At 35.1% G+C, this 12,153-nt stretch overlaps 1 protein-coding gene and 1 long non-coding RNA gene across 10 annotated transcripts in view; one reads left to right on the top strand and one right to left on the bottom strand.

The window, feature by feature from the left end:
- Positions 1-10,282, bottom strand: part of DEPDC1 (DEP domain containing 1) — a 59,705-nt gene extending 49,423 nt beyond the window's left edge. For all 9 annotated transcript variants that reach the window (XR_014252259.1, XR_014252260.1, XR_014252261.1 and 6 more), the window contains exons 1-6: positions 9,991-10,282; positions 7,951-8,216; positions 4,770-4,926; positions 4,221-4,339; positions 3,674-3,804; positions 2,366-2,413 (exon numbers count right to left, since the gene is read on the bottom strand). Coding sequence is in view for 4 of the 9 variants with exons in the window: in XM_082419213.1 (XP_082275339.1) it covers positions 2,366-2,413; positions 3,674-3,804; positions 4,221-4,339; positions 4,770-4,926; positions 7,951-8,216; positions 9,991-10,158 (889 nt within the window). In the remaining 5 variants the exon portion in view is untranslated. The remainder of the gene's footprint in view (positions 1-2,365; positions 2,414-3,673; positions 3,805-4,220; positions 4,340-4,769; positions 4,927-7,950; positions 8,217-9,990) is intronic.
- The window catches only part of LOC309641507, a 145,522-nt gene continuing 143,647 nt past the window's right edge, over positions 10,279-12,153 (top strand). Inside the window, exon 1 of the long non-coding RNA XR_014252647.1 lies at positions 10,279-10,412. This is a non-coding gene — a long non-coding RNA (uncharacterized lncRNA). The remainder of the gene's footprint in view (positions 10,413-12,153) is intronic.

Here is a 12,153-nt window from a genome sequence, read left to right as displayed (position 1 = left end):
TATCTTTTCATTAGAAATCACTGCAACTATTAGCATTTTGTTTAATTTTAATATTTATATGACTGAAAAATTGTATATAAAGCAAAATTTGAAATATATTTTAAAAGCATCAGGACAGTTTATTTTAATGGGATTTTGTCACAATTCATTTTATAAAGCAAAGATTATTTGGATTATGCAAATAATTCTTTCAAATTAACTTCTGTAAATTTACATTTTTGTGACTAAATTTTGCCTGACGTGAAGCATACCCTGAATGAGTTTAAATAATATCTTTACATCACTGTTCCATTAGCTTAACATTATTGAAATAATCATGTCTACTCATTAGTATTTTCCTCAGAAATAAATTCTGATCTTATGTTACAGGTGAGGAAACTGAAGCTCAGAGCAACTTGCTCAAGGTAAAAGAGGTTTGGTGGCAAAGCTAAAATTAGAACTTAGAGCAGTATAAAGTGAGAGCAAGTCACAGGATCTTGAGGTTTAATAGCATTTAAAGTGTGGTCCATGGACTACATAGCAGAATCATCCAGTGCACCTATTAAAAGTATAATCTCCTCTTGATAGATTATCTAGATAATCTATTATCTAGATAGATATTCTAGACTATCTCTAGATAGTCCAGAATCTATCAGAATTCCTGTGGAGCTAGGAATTACTGATCTAGAAATGTTTGCTTCTGGTTCACTAATTAAGTAGTTTCCTAACACTGAGCTGGGCATCTTGCTATAAGAATCTTCTGAGACGCGATTTAAAAAAAAAAAAAAAAAAAAATTCCTGACATACTGAATCGACTGAATCTGAATATTTGCTGAGTTTCTCTAGTGACTGTGATATGCACTCAGATTTGAGAGTTACTATCTTATCTTTCAAGTTAACACACATACACACACTTAATAGCTTAAAGGCTAATAAGGATTTTATGTGGAACAAAATAAATAGACAATTTTTCTGAGGAGGATATAAGAAATATTCTTAATATGTAGAATAAAAAATTTGATAATCATTAAAAGTTTTCTAAGATAGAAAATACTTTACTGGAATTAAAAATACAGAATTTACAGTTAGAGAACCTAGGTCTGAATACATAGCTCCTTATGTATCAGAAAAAAAGACTTTCTAAGCCTTAGTTTTCTCTTCTAGAAAAAAAATTACGAATAGTATACTGATCTTTGATTCCTGTATGTCACAGGATTACGGTGGGGGATTAAATAACAAACAAGTTAAGTAAAAGTCTTAATATTGCCTCTGGCTAGACATATTGTTGTTAAACTGGAATTTAGTAAGCTATATCTTGGTATCATTTATGTATAACGTGGACTGAGAAGAAAAAGAAACAAATCCCTAAAGATGGGGCATCAGAGAAATCCCTGGAAGTATGCTATCTGAGTTGCTAATCATAAGCCAAGGTAGGAGAGAGAAGGACAGTTAGGTAGCGAGAAGGTAGAAAGAGAATCTCAAAAATCTTTAGCTTCTGATCAAGATCTTTACCTTGATTTGATAAATTTTTTCTATAACTAATATTATTTACTTTATTGCTATTTATCCTGTTATTTTGTCATATTGACACCCAGTGGACAACAAGGGAATATATACTTATCTTGAACATTAATAAAATACTAATTTTATAAAAACTAGAAAAATACTTTTGTAGCAAAATTATTAAAATATAATTTAACTTTTGATGATTTAGAAGCATACACCTCTGCACATTTTAAAAATTGATTTTCGAGAGCAGTTAGGGTTTTGTACTTGAACTAGGGTCTTAAATTATAAAAATCACTTATCACTGATCACTATGGAAAAAGCTTGAAGAATGAAATGCTAAAAAATGATCTGATTAGTGACAGACCATTTTTTTTCATAAACATAAAAGTCCCATTAATATACCCTATGGAGTAGAAGCATGTCATGAAACACCAAATGTTGAAGCCGTGTACAACGGCAAGGGGACTGAAGTGGGTTTTATAAGACTTCATTTCTGATTGAAACTTTCAACTTACAAGCTGCTTTACTTAGAAGTTGCTATTTGAACTCTCTGGACTCACTAAGGCAATTGATGTAAATTATACCTAAAAATCCTCTGAGATCCTCTAGCCTATGATTTTATGATTTATGAGAACTGAGTCATAAATGACGGGCTTGGATTATAAAATCACTATCTGCATAGAAAAAGTTAAGGGCTCTATAACACACTCCACATGCAAAGAAATGTAATCAGTTCTACTAGATCTTCATTTAAACATCAACAGAAATAATATAATTTAATTTTATCAGGACTTTATAAATTATTAAAAATAATTCCTTGGTTCTTATTAAATATTATCAATATAATACACACACACACACAGTTTGTTTAACTTACAATTTGCTAGGCACTTCATGGCAGATAATACCCAGTGAGGAAGGTCATCTACACAAAAAATTAATAGTGTTCAATCATACAATTATGATGATAGTATATTTAAAACTTCACACTTATTATATAATTATACATATGTATGTGTATATATATATATATATATATGTATGTATGTGTACCAGCAGGATTAAAAATGATTACATATTTAATAAGACATAGGGCCAAGACAGTATTTTACAATACAAGTTTAAAAAGTTAGCTATACTATTTGAATATTACTGATTTGAGTGAGACCTATGATTGAAACAAGCTATATTTGAATATTAAGGTACTTTCACAGTGAGGCTTGCTTAAAATCTTTCAATTGCCACTATGTGAAACATGACACATAAGTGTAGCAGTTTTTTGACACAAACACAAAAACCACACAGACATTTGACTTGAAAAGTTAATAGTTATAAAGAATAGAAAGCTTAGATGGAGAGCATATAATCAAGTTATTTTAGGTAATGAAAGATACGACTGGTCCCAAGCTACAGGCATGCACAACATAGTTCTTAAGTTTTAACATTTACTTTTTTGCTCCTACAATTAAACCCTCAAAGTTCTTGCCCACAAAAAGAAACTCAAAGTAATGCATGTCAATTAATTCTACAGACAGCAATTGATTATAAAAAAATGAGCCAACATTTTCAGTAAATTTATTAATACATTTCCTATAAGCTTTCCAATACCTCTGGCTTAAATTATTTCCCCAATTTTCCGATCTTATATCTGAAATCAGTACATTATATAAACATATATATAATACAAAGCCAGTGTTCTTTAGAATACTGTTCTTGAGAGTTTTGACTTATTTTATAGTGTGTTACTTTGGTTTTGCATGTATGTCTTGACCCCTTTAAATTTGTATATAACTTCTCATGTAAGCTCCAGGAAGGCATGGACCGTTTCTCTCTTGTTCATCACTAATCTTTAGCACAGTGCCTGGCACATTGTTGGTCCTCAATAAAATGTGATTAATCAATAGTTTTAATCATATTTGCATATCTTTTGGATGCTTAACCCTGTCATTAAAAAAAAAATCATTCAGGAATCCACCTTAAGAGCTAAAATAAGTGTGAATAATATTTATTTAAAAATTAGTCCACTATGATTACTAAAGCGCCTCTGATAAAACAGTAGTCTCCCTGATGTTCTCTCAACTGAAGTATTCTACTTTCTACATTTTGGTCTCTCTTTATCCCCACCATAGCTGCAAGCTTTGTTAGCATGTTTAAAATGATTCCAACTTCTTTTATTGATACCAACCTGATTTGTCTTGCAGTATAACTACTCCATGCTTACTTGTATTGGTCATGTTGTACATTATATACTGAGGAATTACTTGTTTGGGATTTATGACTTCTTCTAGGGATGATACACCTAAAATTGTTTGCAGGCTAAATAGGAGAAAGAATACAAACTTTTTTTCCTCCATAAAATAAGTGGACTAGAACATAAATATGAAAGAGTTTGAATGGAAAACAAACAAAGCTTTTGGAATATTTTTCTTAAATCAACCTCTAAGATTTATATTAGTATCTACTTTAAAGTATCTTAATAACCTTTGCAGGATTCCAATATAGACCCCAAACTAGAGCTACAACTTTGAGTCAAAGAAAAAGCAAATCATATTGAAAACATTCTACTTCTATTGTACCAGAATTATCGCAAGAATATTTATTAAGAAACATACAGGTTAAATTCTAAGCTTTGTGAATTAATCTGTTCTTCCTCAATTGCATATCTTGATGAAAATATCAAATTAACATTCTAAACACCTCAGGAACTTGGTTATAGCTTAGTTATAGCTTACTAGATCAGAATAACATATCTCCAAACTTCTTCAACATCTTTCTGGCTTATTTCTCTATTATCAACTGAGTTTTCTTGATCTTCATTGATTATTTCACAGTTCATTTTCTCTGCATTTTCCTGAAAAAAGAATTACTTTGGTTTAATATGGGATGCTCACATTTTGGAGATAATGAACTGACACCACTTCTAATATTTAGTAATTCTATTAGTATCAGCCCATTGTGCAGCTGTAAGGTGTCACTTGAAGAAATAATGCAATATATGGTAATAGAGCTTTTGGTTTTGCAGCTGCCTCCACTACCCTCAAATTAATTTAAAACAAAACATGCTTAAATTATACAAATACTATTTCAAGTATGTCTCACTACCATTTTTATTACCGTTTCTGTGAGTTCCAAACAAATTTACACATACATTTTTAGAATATAATATAGTTAAGAGATTCCAAGTATTGGCTTCAAATCTTAATCATTCACTTTTAATGATTCTATTATTAAGCACGCAGTAATTATATTTAAACTAGTAACTAGTAAAAAGGCTATTTTACCTGAGAGAAATGTAATCCATGCTTTTTAGGAGTTCTCCGAGATAAGTTTCGTAATTTAAAAATACTATCTTTATCTTTGGAAAAGTTCTCTATTCTGTTTTTTCTCAATTCTGGATGCCTTCGTGGAAGAGTTTTAAGTGGAGAATTTGCAGGAAATCTGGTTTAAGAATAATATGCTATTAAATAATGTGAGATCGTAAACAAACTTTTTGTGCCCATTTATCTTAAAAATAACTCAAAAAACTGGATTTATTTACATTATCAAGGAATGAATCTTCTACATAAATTAATTTTCCCATTAAACCTTTTAAAAAATTTTAATAGTTTCCTGCTTTCTTTAGTAAACTGTATGTATTTTAACTTTATTCCTGTATAAATCAGGGTTATTATTAGGATCAATTCTTTTGGAGAGGTATCACTTACATAATAAATGGTTCTAGAATATTACATTTTCTAAATTTCTCTCATTAGTTATCTAATTTGTATATATTTTCTACCCTTTGTAATTGTTCAGTTTCCAGAACTCTTGCTCCTTTTGATTATAATGCTTTTCCTCCCTTCAATTTAATATAAAATATTTCAAAGATACAAAAAAGTACAGAATATAAAACAACATCCACATAGGTAACCACCAACCAATGCAACTATTAACATTTTATCAAGACTTCATTATCTTTCTTTAAATTAAAAAATTTTTTTTAATTTATTATTTTTCAAATTTACTTTATTTATTTATTTACTTATGGCTACGTTGGGTCTTCGTTGCTGCGCATGGGCTTTCTCTAGTTGTGGCGAGCGGGGGCTACTCTTTGTTGCAGTGCGCAGGCTTCTCATTGCAGTGGCTTCTCTTGTTGTAGAGCACAGGCTCTAGGCACGTGGGCTTTAGTAGTTGCGGCGTGTGGGCTCAGTAGTTGTGGCTCGCGGGCTCTAGAGCGCAGGCTCAGTAGTTGTGGTGCACGGGCTTAGTTGCTCCGTGGCATGTGGGAACTTCCTGGACCAGGGATTGAACCCGTGTCCCCTGCACTGGCAGGTGGATTCTTAACCACTGCACCACCAGGGAAGCCCCATTATCTTTTTTTTAAGTGAAAGAAATTCTTTGCTAATTCTATTTCTCTCTTCCTGAGGGAAATCATTAACCTATAGTTAGTGTATTTCCTTCTTGTTCATGTTTTCATACTTTAAATAAATATACATAAACAATATCTATGGTATCTTTTAACATACATCAAGTTTATACATAAGTTTTTAGTCACCTCAGAAGTTTTTTTCTTTTTCCTCTGTCCTAAAAATAGTTTCTTATATTCTTTCATAAGATTTTTATTTTCATATTTAGGTATTTAATTCATGTATAACTCACACCAAGTTTCTTTATATGTAAGGGTTTATATTCTCAGCACTTAATGGTCTTAATTTAAATTTAATTAAGCCCAGATAATCAGGTAAGGCAATTCTCCCCTCATTGTTCCTCAAAATTGACTTGGACCTTTACATTATCAAATGAACTCTAAAATCTGCTTGTTAAATCCTACAAAAAATTATGTAGGGGTTTTGAATGAAAATGCACTGAATTTATACATCAATTTGGGAAGAAGTGACTTATTTATGACACTAAGTCTTCTCACTCATGAACAGAATATCCTTCTCCACTTATTACTTTAAGTACAATTTGATAATTTTCTCCAGTAAGGTCTTACACATTTTTGTTATACTTTTTTTAACTATGTCATAGTTTTGTTACCACTATAAAAGCACTAGAGGTAGACAGACTAGTTGAAGAGTTATGCAGAATTCCAGGTAAGAGAGAATAGTAGTCTAACGAAAAGAACATTCATGAAGAGAAGTAGACAGATCAGAGAATACTGAGGCAGCACGATAGACATGGTTTGATAATTACATCATATGTAAAGGGGAGAAGGGAAAGAATGAAGGCAACTACAGGGAAGACTGTGCCATTCATTCAGATATGGATATAAGAGGTCAGAATTTAGGTTAAGAGATGGTAGTGATTTTCCATATACTATGTTTGTAGTGCCTGTTTAATAGGCAAAAGTGGTCCTAAAGCTCAGGAGAGGTATTTGGGTTGGAGGTTTGAAAGTCATAAGAAAAGTAAGTGGAGACATGGTATGAGATTGCCCAGGGAGAGAGGTGAAGGGTAGACAAGCCTAGGACCTTGAGGACAGTAAAAGCTAAAGGATGAGCAGCAGCAAAGGAACTCAAAAGGTGACTGACGAGTAGTGGAGAGAGGAAAGATTTGTAGGGTGTTATACAAGATATTCATATGCTTGTTATTGCAGTTTACTTGTATGATATGTCATCTTTGACACATAGGCAAGAATCAATTTCTACAACATTTCATTTGAAAAGCACTAATTTTGTAGAGTAAAAAAACATGGGTATTAGAATCCAAAGACCTAATTTAAGGGATATATAATCAAGAACTCCATGTGCAAGAGAGAAAAATCAATTATGCTGGCCCGAGGGAGTCAGACAGGCCCCACAGAGGCTACAATACAGCTGACATGAGAAGAAACGTGTTTACTAGTCTGATGAATGTGTACATGAACATATTTCAGACTGAGGGAATAAAATTTGTTGAAGCATGGTCTCAGGCTCTTCACCTGTAAGAAGGAGTTAATACCTTCTTTGCTGAGCTATTCTAGGGATTAAATAAAGAAAACATGTAACTCATAAAGTAGGGCTTCTGGTACATGGTAAATTCTTAATAAATATTCTCTTCAACCTGTGGTATATTTCTTTTGTTAGTTATTATATAAAGTTTGCTATTATTTATTTCATCACGTGTTCTTAGATTATATAGACTACACGTCACTCGAAGGTAAGGACCTGTGAGAACTTGTCTTGTAATTCTTAAATCTATGAAACTAAAGGATGATAATGTTCTGTCCTTGACATGTTATAGAGCTTTCAGAATATGTAAAAGTGACACTATCTCATTCTTTCCTCCCAACTCCTTATTTTATTATAAGTTTGAATTGTGCAGCAATAACCTTTAACTAACTTTAACTTTTAAATGGTTTTAATTGGACTAAGAGCAGTAAGTTTTCTACAGAAGATATTACTTCCCTTGAAGAGGCTGCTGTTTTAGTAAAAGTATATTAGAAGTGGAGTGAAACTTCATTGTTAAGTAATTCAGTTTTGCAGTTATTTCTTTGTTTAGTACCTGAATAGCTGACTGTTGTCATCAAGATTTTCTGATCCCCATTTGCCTTTGATATCTTCAATGACATGGTTCTTAAGAAATTTTCTCAATAGCTGGATAGTCTGTTGCCTTGTAACTTCAGGACCAAAATTGTTATTATTTCTTAATAGGTCATAAAGCCAGTCTACCGCTTCTCCTGCTGTAAAACAATTGCCATATTTTTTAAAGTGTTGCCTGTGTTTCCTTAGAGGCATTCCCGCTCGAAAAGATGTGGTAACTTCATTCCACTGCAAATGGAAAGAAAAAAAAATTTTTTTAATTAGACAAAGAAAATTCTCTCATTCGCATCTTGTTAAATCATTAAAATTCATGAAGAAATCACTTGTCTTATTTGTGCTATAGAAATTTTTACATCTCATACTGATTTCTTTTTATTAATTCTAGTGTTGTAATAATATTTTTATGTAATAGTTTTTGACTAAAAGCACTTCACTGGCTGGTTGGCTTATTTAGGAAACCTAGGAATAATGGAGAACTACAATGAACCCGCCTTTAGTCCTCAACAGAAAAAGCATTTATTCCTGTTTCTTCCTGTTTCTTTAACCTCAACTAATATTAATAATATGATAGTAGCATTTGTGTCATACACTATGCATTACACTCATTATTTCACTTTAATTCTCACAATTCTATGAATAGGTACCATTACTATCCTATTTTCAGATAAGGAATATGAAGCACAGAGATATTTAATAATTTGACCAAGGTCACACAGCTAAAACCCAGGCATTGGATTGACTCTAGAACCTGCACTCATAACTAACTATGCAGGCCAAACAAAACTCTTGGCAGGCAATAGTTTTACTGGTGAAATACCTTTAGTATTAAAGTATTAAAGTATTAATATACCTTTAGTATATTTACTAGTGAAGATCCCAATAATTAACATAGAACAGATGTGGTAAATTAAGTTTTAAGTCTACTGTTTGTTTAATGATGCTGTGATATATCTACATTTTCAAAAGATACTCACACTTTCCAAAACTGTTTTCAAATTACCCAAACTTTTGGGTTCGTGGCAGGTCTAAGAGGAGTGGTATAGAATAAACATATAACTTTTTAATTAAAAAATCCTACATTAGAGGTTAAGAAATCTGATTTGTAACCCCAACTATGCTACTACTCGCTATGCTACCACTTACCTAACTTATGTGGTCCCAACATCACAACGCAGAATTTAAGGGCTGAAAACACAATAACTGTATTCTTTTCTTTCCACACTTCCACATTTCATATATTATTCAAGAAACTTATACTGAGCTGCAATTTATCCAGAGAATAAGTTGTTTGTTATTCTACAGATCACAGCACACTTTCACATACAGTATGTCTACTCTGGGACATCTCTTAGCCTGGGCATGTATCATTAGCTCTAGTTTACCAAGGTGGAAACTGACGCTCACAGAAGTGACTCTCCTAATGTCACAAAACCAGTGGCACAGTATCCTCTTGGATTGATGATCCAAATACACAAGACACTCTATGCAAGTACAAATCCAGTGACTACCAACAGTGGTTCCCGATGGGTACTTAAAATATTCTTAGTTATGAAATAGCTGTTACTGAGTGGCATTCAGTCGGTACATCCTGCATTAAATTCTACAGGACCGGCAAAACGAAGCTGTCACAAACAATCGGGCTTGCCTCCAGTCTGACCCTACAAAGCACTGGAACTCAAAACTCTTCTCGAATCCTTATGCGGGTAGAAAATCAGGCGTGGGAAGCGACTAAACTCAGAATATTCCAGGGGACGCCGACAGCACCAAGAACAGGAGTCGCTTAAGAAGCTGAGTCCGATGCGCCCACCCGGGGAGCCCGGAGCAAAGGAGGGGGACAGGCGTGTCCTGCAAGGGTCCGCGATACCCGTGAACTCCCCTCATTCTCTTCAGCCACCCAAGAGGTTCTGGGACCTATCCCTCCGCCCGAGGGAAAACTACAAACGTTTTAACGTAAAAGAGGCCATCACCCCGGCTGGCCAGTCTCGTTCACGCGCGGTCTTACCAGCCTGGTGGCCCGATAAGGCCCGGGAGGCACTCCCTGATTCTCCATTCCGCCCACCGGGCCCGAAGGTCTGTCAGCGCCCGGTGCCCGGCATGGCGGCGGAAGGCGACACTCAGCCCCCGAGACGCCGGCAGCAGCACAACCCCGCACAACCGTCGGCCCCGCCATCGATTTGAATACCTCAGAGCGCTGCGCTGATTGGCTGCGCCGTTGGGTCACGTGACGCGCCGCCCTGACCCCGCCGCCGTCGGCGTGGGCTGTGGACTCTCAAGGCTTTCGCGCGGGGCCGTGAGGCTTGCGCTGACAGGTCTACTCCCCGGCGGGGCCGGCGAGACAGGCGCCCGGCCTCACCTGGCTTCGTAGCTGCTTCTCCCTCTTGCGGTCTTTGGCGAGGCGGAGTCATGTTTCCACATTCAGAACGGGTGAGGCGGTTTAGTCCCCCACAGCATGGTTTGGAGCCCAGCCTTTGGGTTAAAGGAATTTGAAATTTGCAAAGAAAAAACGAACAGACAAGCCTTTTCTGCCTGGCCTTAGAGGATCTCAGGCAGTGGTTAGCATGTGAAACAAACCTGGGGCGTACTTTTCACCTGACAGATCCCTTGGTTTTGCTTCTAGAAAGCTTCCTGGGTGTATGTTGCAGTGCTGTCCCCTTCGTAGATTTTAGCAGGGGCCACAGTTCCATTCTCCCCAGTGATAAAATGTAGGTTAACATCCCCGCCCCCCGTTCCACCTCCCCACCGGTTAATTCGGTAGTAAAATGGAGCTTAAGTAGTTTTCGTAAGTGCACACAATAAAGGGGCTTGGGACAGGTGATGCAAAACTTGCCAATTTGCTTCCCTTAAAATCTACTGCCATATCAAACAAGAATTCTGGTTATGTTTAAATCACCATTATACATTTGAGGGAATTTTAGAAATCTGCATCAAACGTCATTTTTCAAATGAAAAAGCTAAGTTTCCCAGCGTTGAAGAACTTGCCCCAAATCTCAGGTCCTGTTGGCTGACCTCATACTTCGTACTTTTAATAAAAGTTCCATCTCCAGTCGGAAACTATTTGGTGGTGGGAGTCCCTTAGTTCAGAGACTGAGAGGTTACCTGAGTGATTTGAAGCTGTGGAAGAATTAATTTGGAAATTAAACAGCAATTTGAAAGGATAGGCTTTAGTAAAAAGGAGAGGTAAGAGAAAATCTTTTAGGGTGGAGTAGTATAATGGCGTGCAGAGTTTACCTTACCTATTGAATTTAGGATTATTTCGTTGGAGATACATACATTTTCTGAACAGGACCTAAAATTCTTCTAGGAATTTTCAAAAAGCTCTTGGTGAACAGGAACAATCAACTCAGTTTTGCATTTGTGTTATGGAAAAGAAGTACAGTGATAGATGTTACAAAATAGTGTTAACCCTTTTTTAAAATCTGGCTTTATGACACATTGTTCTAGGGTTTTCTTTTCTCTTTTGTTTCCTATTTCCCTTTAGAATGAAATGAAGATGAGAATGTGGAAGCCAAAATTTATCTTGCATTTTTGCCCAGCTCCCTAGTTGAACATTATCTGATATACAGCCTTTGGTATGAGTAGCCACAGCCTAATATTACCTATGTTTCCAAGACATAATCTGACAGGGGATACTATTAATGGCACAAAATTAATTTAAAATTATAAAGTTTCATGTGAAACATTTTAAAAGGTAACAATAAAAGTAAATCCAAACTTTTCATAAGAGAATGGTTGGAGGAGTTCTGAAAAGGTGTGCAATAAGATGTAGGCGTCATGTCTTGAGAAGACCTCTGAGACTATCTTTTAGTTGCTTCCATATTGTTTATGGGCTCACTCTGCATCATCCACCTTCTCTCCGACCATTTCTTTAGATAAGAAAATATCTAAAAGTTGAGGTTTTGTCAAATGTGGGTGGTTTGGCTTTCTTTAAGGTGACTTTACACATCTCTGCTCTTAGGAACTATTTATTGATTTCACAGTTTGATTCTTAGAAGTAATTTCATTTCTCTCATTACCAAGGTTTTAGGAGTCATTTTATCATCTTTTTCCTCAGTCTTCTACATCAGGATGTCTCAGGTGGGTTATAAACTACCTGCATTTGGATTACCTGGGATACCTGTTAAAATGCAGATTCCTTGGATTCCCCAAACAGTTTTGGGGGAGTGTA

Source organism: Balaenoptera physalus (assembly GCF_965194825.1).
Source record: "Balaenoptera physalus genome assembly, chromosome: 1".
NCBI classification, from domain to species: Eukaryota; Metazoa; Chordata; class Mammalia; order Artiodactyla; family Balaenopteridae; genus Balaenoptera; species Balaenoptera physalus.
The sequence above is the reverse complement of the archived record's forward strand: the minus strand, read 5'-3'. Positions and strand labels throughout refer to the sequence as shown.